General features: G+C 44.1%; 1 protein-coding gene across 2 annotated transcripts in view; it reads left to right on the forward strand.

The window, feature by feature from the left end:
* Positions 1-6699, forward strand: part of LOC126567918 (optomotor-blind protein) — a 119248-nt gene extending 112549 nt beyond the window's left edge. For both annotated transcript variants that reach the window (XM_050224281.1, XM_050224282.1), the window contains 2 exons: positions 5259-5488; positions 5628-6699. In XM_050224281.1, coding sequence (XP_050080238.1) covers positions 5259-5488; positions 5628-6571 — 1174 coding nt within the window. In that variant the 3' untranslated portion in view covers positions 6572-6699. The remainder of the gene's footprint in view (positions 1-5258; positions 5489-5627) is intronic.
* Positions 6700-9710: the final 3011 nt, after the last annotated feature.

Consider the following 9710-nt stretch of genomic DNA (forward strand, 5'->3'; position numbering starts at 1 on the left):
AGAGTTGTTACTTCAACAAACACAGACGTTTTTCTCTCGAAACATTTTCACCAACTCATCCCGCTATCCCGAACGTGGTGCAAAAAGCCACTGGTTTGCAGATCATTGAGTTTTCATCACTCGAGCTAGTGGAAGAAAAGACTTCCCCACTCCAGAAGGTTGTGGTAGAATAAGGCGAACACAAAAAAAAAAAAAAACAACACAAAATTCTGCCAGATCATCGTGTCGTGGAAAAACCGGGAGTGGTCGCTCACATTTTCCGCAACCGTATCGAAACCCTCCCCCCGCCTCGGTTACCCGCGTGCCGCAGAGTGCCGTATCCGTGATCTGAGCCATAAAACCCCGGGGCTCATGTAGTATGCAAATTGGTGGCAAATTAAACCACACCCAGTGTATAAGCTTTTTACACATCATCGTGATAACGACCGTTGGACTGTCGGACGGTGTCGGCTACGACCTAAGCCGGAGTCAATGGCTTCTAGCATCTAGCTGCTACGTCTTGTGGAGGTGTTTTCACCCGCACTCGCCTATCGTTCGACCGTGGAAACTGTCTAGCATGCACACTGCCCAGATGCATTCAGATGCGAATATGCACCCGATATGCCCAGCACCGAAAAGCGGAAAGGTTATGTTTACTTTCCGGATCGTGGTGTAGTGTACTTCCGCGTTTCCCCACGGCTTGTGGCATTGTGGAACTCACCCCCCTCCCTTACCAGGGTGGCCTGATTTATGCACCCAGTTCGAAAGATTGGCACACCATCGTGCCGTGGCGGATAGCTTGCAACAATATGCTAGTGCTAGTGGCTGGATAGTGTGCGGAGAGTTGATTGGAGAAGTTTTCGAACGGTCAACAATAACGGTTGGAACGATCCCGGTCCCGTCCAGTACATGAAACTCCCTTCACCCCGAATAGTGGGGGGGAGCGGATGTTACTTCATTTGGGAGGCGGAAATTTGGTGCACCACCGGAAAGACCACCGATGTTCGTGTGAGGTACGTTTTTGGTTGTTTTTTTTTTTCCCTCGCGCTACTTTCCTGGCACTTCACATCCTGCCCTGCACGTTGGTAGAAAATCGCAATAAATTTGCAAAAACCGGCCCTCAAAAGCCCACCATCCCGTTCTACCGGCACTAGGTGATCGTGGTGATGGAGGGTGGTGGTTGTCTACATTTTCTACAAGGTTCGTTCGTTGTTTTCGGAGCAACAACGGATTGGAGCCCTTTCCGTTTCGCGTCATCGGACAGCCGTCGTAGTCGCCGGCACCAACCAACTTCCGGCCGGTGGGCGTTGGAAGCGTTGATTCGTGGGTGTAAAATTTATACCCTGCTCTAATTCAATCCATTAGCCATCCGGGCGGACAGTTAAGCACAAAACCGCGAAACCCCGAACAATGTATCATTCCCGTGGACCGGTGTTGCGGGTCGGGGATGACCCCGTTCGTTTTGGGCGGGACCGGGCGGGATGTGTATGTGTCTGTGTGTGTGTGTTTAATTTAGTGAGAAATTGGCCACCAACGGGACCACTGTAGAATTTGGTTCGGAGGTTTCGCCCCCCCCGATGGGGAGAAGTGATGTGGCCGGACACCGAGCTGATTTGAATTTGTTTCAATCTTTAGCTCTAATTAAGGTGGTTATAGGCCGGAATCGAGGTTATGCCGTTGATAAACGCGAGTCTAATGTATGATGCTGATTTGGACAATAAGGAATGGGGATGAAATTGAATTTATACCATTGTTTTGTGGAAGATATAATGCTTTCAGTTGCATTTTTATGATTAAAGTAAAATCTAAAATGCTTAAATGCTCAACGTTAACAATATTGTACAGTGATGGCCACAATTTTATGCACAATTATTTGAATCATTTAATATTTAGTCGATTTTGATGAAATGCAATAAAAATGGAGTCTCCCTTTGTGAAACTCTTTGTGAACACAAATTTTTTAAATTTTAGTCTTAGTAAAATAATGTAAAAGCTAAGTTCTTGTCGAAATTTCCTTGTAAAGGGTTACCTGTTTAATACAGGATTATTCAGATTGTCTTAATAATAATTCATAACTAGCATTCAAAAAAAATTTTATGAGATTTTTTTTCAAATTAAAAAAGGGATAAGATCTTCCTTTTGGCTTAACGACCATTTAGTTCACTAGAGGTCACACAAAACGGCAGCAAAAATGCTTTTGCACATATTAAATTAAACCTGAATTAAAAGTAGACCAATTCAATCGTAAAAAAAAATTAAATAGAATTATTTAGGACAAAGTTTGTTTTAGAAAATTTATCTTATTTTATTTATTTTAAGTATGACGGCTTGCGCCGTACTGTCATTTAGAAAATTTAATCAATTCACATTGAATGAGGGCCATTAAAAAGGCCCTTTTGTTTCCTCAATACTGTAAATTTGCTCCACATTTATTTTGTCAGTCAATTTTTTGTTTCAGAACAATCTTTTGGGTAATTTATAGTCCCTATAAAAATAATTTAAAAGAAAGCGCACAAAAAGATAGAAATAAACAAATCCAATTTTTAATTACTCAAAAACATTTAATATTTAAATATTATTTTACAATATCTCAAATAATAAACCACCACTGTAAACTCACGCCACTGTGGCTCGTTTACCTATTGTCTGTATCGAAAAGCCACTTTTCTTCGTTTGGTTTCTTAGAACCGCATTTAAATACACCACAACCGGGGAGCACTATTGATTAGCGATGGCGTTAGCCCTTTTTTCGCCTTTCACGTGACACCAAACGATCATAAAAAAAACCATAGCGCCTTAAACGCATAACCAACTGTCAGCCATTACGTGAAGTGTTGAGCACCTAACCTCTATAGGAATATATAACGCCCCCACACCGCCAAAAAATACCCGTTCTTCTCTTTGGACGGTAAAAATATGACTAGTGTTAGGAGAAAAAACGCTATCGGCAAACGAGAGAGAGAGAGCTCCTTACTGATGCAAATGTTTTCGTTCCAAACACGGTGGTAAGAACGCAACGAAAGGTTGATTGCATTGCCGCACCTAGCGTGCAGTGTGGTGGAGACCCTAAAACTAAACCGCTGCCGCTTAACCCTTTTTAGCCCGAGCCTGTCTGTCACGCACGGATGCGTGTGATTTTCGTTACTTTATGGAAGGTGAGCTCGTAAAACGGTGGTGTTTACATCCATCCGTTTAAGCGGAGGCAGTTTTCCTTTGCCTTTTTTTTCGCTCTATAGTAAGTGTTCTCCGGCTCGAAGCTTTCGTGCGTTGACAACTGGGCCAGGCTGGAGATAAATTATGAGCAGCAGTTAACAGTTGGTTGCGTGAAGGTTCGGGAACCCCCGTTTCTTTCCACCTGATGGTTTGATTTCGATCATCAGCACGAAATGATCCGGGACCGCATATTTGTATCCTTTTTTCGGCGGTTTGGATGAAGGGAAATCGAAAAGGGTTACAGAAATAGTGTTAGGAATGCTGAGGAAAACAAACAAACTCATGGTGGAGCACCAGTGTCACGCACAGTTATCGAGTGCGTGCCAGTTTGATGGTGTGATTATTTATTCAACGCTACGCAGACGACTCCTTTCGGCATCCAGTTTGCCAAGAAAAAAAAAAAGCCGACCTCAACAACAGCAAAAAAACCCGAATCCTTGCATTTAGTGAGTGACAAAACACAAGACCACTGCTGCTAAACAACAAAAAAAAAAAAACGGAAAAGATTTATAGCCTCACCGGTGTGGCAAATCGGATCTAACACCAGGCGGAAAGACAAAAACCGACAAATGACCGATAGCAGCACCGTTCCAAGTGGTTTTCCTACCTTTTTTTTGCTGCTCCTCTTGCCCAATAAAACAACCACATCCAACCGGTACGATAACTACCGAGGTGATGAAAAAGACACCAGCCGACCATCAGCCAAGCGCATGGGCCAGCGCGCCGGACCGAACGTGTGTGCGGGGGAGGGGGGGGGGGGGGGCGCAATTGATTCGAGTTTCCGGTCGCGTGACGTTAACATTTATCATTCGCGTACGCAGCGTAGAGCGTACGCGATTCCCTATCGATCCATGCGCGAAGTTCTCGCAGGACGAGTAGGACTTCCGGTTGCCTACGGATGCGTACGATTTCTGCAACGTCACGGGTGAGAGTTGACTCTCCAACAAAAAAAAAAAAAAAATTGCCAACCAACCCTGCAGACTCCACGGTACAGAACGAAACGATTATACCGGCAGCACCCTAAGGGGTCCCGGGCATGGTGATTTGTAGTGAGATGAATCGCTGCGGCTACCGCAGCTATTCGCGCACATATTCAAATTGCACCCTTGGTTTGTTCGATTGTTATTGTTTTTTTTTTTTATCGCTTCTTCTTCTTTTGCGCAGTGCTCTTGCAACCCCTTTTTTGCTCTCATTTTCTCGTTGATATCCTGGAAGGCTTGCATGAGGTTGTAGTTTTCTCGGATCGGTTCCGTCGACATTTGTTCCCGTCACCGCCGGACATTCTCATTCATCGGACTACAAATTGGCACCCTTCCAATGTGACACGGGGTGAAGTGTTTGAGATCGCCTGAAGCGGTAAAAAAAGGGAACTGATTTGCTTCTCACAAGACCGGGCAGCTTCTAACGCTACGCCGTGGCTGTTTGTTGTGCGACGCTTTCCCGCTTTACAATGCAGGGAGCGATTAAGCTAAGTGTTTGAACCGGTCATAAATGTCATCGGGTTTGATTTAATGGCCTATGGCAGTTGATGATTCTTTTTATTTCTCTCTCTCTCTCTCTCTCTCTCTCTCTCTCTCTCTCTCTCTCTCTATGATGCTGTGAAAAATAATGTACCAAAATGAACTGTTTAGAGAATTTTTTGTAGCAGAAGAGAAAACTAAGATGACAGTTGACATCTGTCAAAAGAATCACTAATAGTAAACAAATGATCTGAAGCAAATTCAGAATTTTAATTGAATAAAAAAATAGATAAATTGTTTAACAAAGTGTTAACAATATGAATTGTTAACAAACAACTGATCCGCAAAGGTGCACTCTTTCATAAATTAAGTCTCTTCATACTCCTGAAAACTGCATCACAAATATACCTAGAAAATCATGAATATCCCTAGAAAGCTGTTAATATGACTGACAAGGCTAATAGTTAGCAAGCTCTTGGAAGCCTAGAAGATTAGTACAAGAATATCGTCATCATCGTCTTACGTTCTAGATACCTACTAGGTACCTCAACAACTCCCGTTTACTCGTTCAAGAAGAATTCTAATAAGCGAACCCCCGCTAACCAGTACGGGTTTCAGTTGTTCCGCTTTCAGGCAATCGCTGATGGGACAGCGAAGCTCGGACGGTGACAAGCTCAGTCCGAGCTCCGTCAGCTCGTCGCGCGGTCCAGCTGGTTTGGACCACCGAACGAATAGCATATCAGCGCTGGACGACGACGACAAGCTGCTGGACGTGGTGGGACCACCGCAAAGTCCGCTGCTCTCGCTCAGCCAGCAGATGCATCATCACGCATCAGGTTAGTATCGCTGGTAGTAAATTCCTTCTGGGGATGCACCACTCTGCAAACAAGCAAGACCTCAAGGATCCGACAGGAATTGGCAATAATTCGAGAATTCCTTTTTATCCTCTCTCTCTCTCTCTCCAACTTCAAACAGGATGGTTCAATTTCGAGGACGTGCAGCGAGCGGAGGAAGCGATGCGACGGCGCCTGCAGTCGGACGAGAACGAGCGGGACGGCAGCGACTCGAACTGCTCGGACAGTGTGTCAGGAAGCACAGGTGCCTTTCGTCCGACCTCGGGCAGCCCGAAGGAGTCGTCCAGCAGTGCCGGTACGTCCTACCCTTCGCCCAACATCTCCGTCGGTCCGCCGATCCATCCGCCGCCCCACCTGCTGCCCTATCTTTACCCGCACGGGCTTTACCCACCGCCCCACCTTTCCCTGCTGCACAATCCGGCTGCCGCGGCCGCCATGAACCCGAGCCTGCTGTTTAATGCGCAGCTCGCGCTTGCCGCCCAACATCCGGCCTTCTTTGGGCATTACTCGGGCCACTCGCCCACCTCGCCACTGCACGGTCTCAAGGGCCATCGGTTTTCGCCGTACAGCTTACCATCCGGACTCGGGTCAGCGTTCGATGCCGTTACGCCCGGTTCGAACTCGGCCGGTGCCCGTAGCCTCAGCAGCAGTCCCCATCCGCGTGCTGCCTCCAATTCGCCTCCGACACGGCCCATCTCCGTCTCACCCACACCCACCCAACATCCGACCTCGCCGACGACAGCGGACGCGAATGCTGCCGCCAACATGCCGCCGGTCCCGAACAGTAGTATAGCACCGCCACCTCCACCCGCCGCATCGCAACCATCTGCACCGACGGCACCCTCAGCCGCTTCCATCATGTCTCCGGCATCCGGTGCACCTCCATCAACCGTACCCTCGCTAGGACCTCCGCCCCCTGCCTCCAACTCACCGTCCGAGCTGAAAAGCATCGAAAAGATGGTGAACGGGTTGGAGGTGAAGCACAACATCAACGGCAGCACGGTGACAGTGGACGCAAACGGCGCGAAAGGACACCATCCTTCCCATCCCGGGCACGATCAGTGACGTATGGTGAGTGGCGAGTATCATCCGACTGACGGTCTGTACGATCGCAGTATACCGGTGGATGTCGTTGGTGGCGGTGGTAGTGGTGGACCCAATCTCGACCAGGGCATGTGACAGTTAGCGATCGGTCCTGGGGACGGACCACTCCAATACGGCATGTCATAGGATACCTTTCGTTGTGTATATAGGAGAAGTATATAAGGGCACCTTTAAATAGCTCCGTGACACCCTCTTACAATTCATCCTTCTGTTTCGATCGCTCTGTTTTGTGTTGGGTTCTGTGTTTTTCAATAAGAAGCCGTGAAGCGTCGTGTGTGCACCATCTTACCAAAGAACATCTGCGAGCTATTAACATGGGTCAACATTGAATAGCTCTCCTTAGAGGGGGGAATATGTAAGTCGTTTTGAATATTGTTCCTTTCTTATTTTTCCCGGTGCAAGCAAAGATTGCAAGCAAACACCACACACACACACACAGTGAACACATTTCAATTGAGTAGATTATTAAGACATACTTACTAAAACACAAACACACCAATCATCTGCTCACCAATCGCCACCAACTTGAACCACAATAATCGTTGCAAATTTTAACGTTAAACACAGAGCTTCTTCTGCTTCACGCATCAAAAGCGATCCTCTGCTCGTGTGAATTGAACGCTCGAATCGATTAGTATAAATGCAAAGCGGGAATGAACGAATGAACGGATGAACTCACCACACAACACCACAGCATTCACCCCTCTTACACAGTACACACGCTGCAATCGATAATGTATTTAAATTGGGACAAAAGTAATCCTAATGAAAAAAAAAAACAGATTGTAAATTATGTAAATATTAATAGAAAACCCGATATAATTAGCTTATTGAAAGAAAAATTCACTCACCTTCCCCTAAAACACTCATCTGAGGATGTGCAAATGTGTAATCGAAAGATCGAAACAAAAGTGAAAATCATTTGGATCGAAACAAAAGTAAAAACAAAAAACCAACGTTTGCAGACAAAGGAAAGCAATAAACAAAAATGTTTGATGGTGGTAAAAAAAAACGGGAAAAGTTTGTTTTTTGTATCCTCATTTTTAATCAATAAAAATTTGCATTGTTTTGCACCGAATGTTTGCCTGTTGCGGTGGTTTACGTGCGAATCACTCGGTAAGCTGGTAAATTATTTAATTTTCGGTTTAAACAAAAAAAAATTAACTTACACCAAACACTCAAAGTGTATGTACAAGCGAAGAAAATTCACTTACCTTAGGAATCGTTAGAAGAACTCTCGTCCCGTGTTTAATTTATGCAATAAACAGAACAACAAAAAAATAAAGCAAAGCGTGTAATTATTTATTTTATAACTATTGATTGCTTTCCTTTCGTTCAGGCCAACATCCAACGAACTGTTCCTCGCCCAATCAGAACCACCAGTAAGAAGTTTTAAGTTTTTTTTTTTAATATAAAAGCAAAAAGAAAATTTAACTATTAACAATGTACAACGTGTTTTCGTTCGCCCTTTTGTTAATTGTTGTCCTTAGCAGCCAGCTAGCGAGTAGATTTGTTTAACAGAAGCGGTTGAGGTGCGTACGCCTCACACCATTTTACCATAAAGAGGTTCTGCCCACAGCCTGTGGCAGAAACATTGGCTGACATGTGTGATAATTTATTGCTTTATGAGCTACCTTCCTTGATTGAATCATACAAATGTCCTCATCCCTAGCGTTCCACACGGCTCTTCTCTTGAGCGGGCACTTTGGGCAAGTGTCAAGAATAGCAAAAACAAAAAGCTGAGCTTAGTAGTAATGTGACGCGTAGAAAGTGCACCGTTCATACTGGAATTGTAGGTTTATTACTCACTAGCCACATTATCGTTTAGTACCATACCGTAGGTTACGTTGTGAATATTGTTTTTAATGCAAAATAGGAAAACGACACACGATCATCAACCCATTGGTTCCTAGGAAAAGGAAATGGCCGACCGGGACGGGAGGTGCTGATATAGGGAGAGGAAGCGATGTAAATAGATCCATCAAAATGGATAGCAATGCGTCACAAAAACTCACAGACACACAGTTCAATCTGCTACAAATTGTATTTTAATTTATCTTGGCGCAATAACGCAACATTAGGGCATGGCTTTAATGGTATTATCAAGATGAAAAGGGGAGGTCAAAAGAAAGCGTAAAAAGAAATGCACGTAAAGAAGATAACGAAAAGAGAAGGAAAAGGAAAAGTTTGATTTAAAACAAGCCCCTAACGGAAGTTGCAGATATCGATGGGAAAGCTGTTCTGGCTGTCCTTTAGTGTAAAAAGAAAACAAACAAACACACGACAAAAATACAAACATTAAAAATACGCATTTAGTGGAATTCTTTACTTACTGCGCTAAGTACTAACTACCCTGCCCAGTGATGGTTATTACATTTGAGATATAGTTTGTAAAGGAACAGAAAAATGAAGACGAATCGGAAAATGAAACAAAAAAAAAAACAAAGTGCAGTAGTCAGAACAGTCAAGTGTGTTCTAAAAAGTGCAAACATAACGCGAGAATAACAAGAACAACAGACACACACACACACAAAAAAAAACCTTAGACTATTTTTGTAAGTCGTAAAAGAGCAATAATGAAGAAAGAAGGTAGAAGAAAGAAGCGAAAAATGGTTAAGTATAATGAAACTACAAACTGCAAAATAGAAGACATGCGAGAAGAAGAAGAAGAGAAAAACAACACAAAACAAAAACACAAAAACTATTTTAAGAAATAAAAATTCAAAATATTACAAAATAGAAAAACAAAACCTTAAAACTGTGCGTGGGTTTTTTATTTCATTTTTGCTACGAAGAAAGATGTCTTTGCAAAACATTCGAAACAACGGGTGAGCTTTGGGGTGTGTTTACCTTACAGGTTTTGCTTAAGGTCTTGCTAAGGTGTGCATAAATATGACAACAAGATACACCCTATTCTAATAAATCATTCATGCTAACGCTGTCCTACGACAACGGTGAGCTGCACACAGAACCTATCGCTCCGCCGACGCTTGGACAAATTTAATGGAGATCACCTTCGTGCTTCCCTTTTCGCGCACATTAGCAAGTCATCAGCATTCACATCGGCGACAGTGATCGTGATTACCTCAAGAGTGCTGCA

This window comes from Anopheles maculipalpis, chromosome 2RL (assembly GCF_943734695.1).
Source record: "Anopheles maculipalpis chromosome 2RL, idAnoMacuDA_375_x, whole genome shotgun sequence".
Classification (NCBI taxonomy): domain Eukaryota; kingdom Metazoa; phylum Arthropoda; class Insecta; order Diptera; family Culicidae; genus Anopheles; species Anopheles maculipalpis.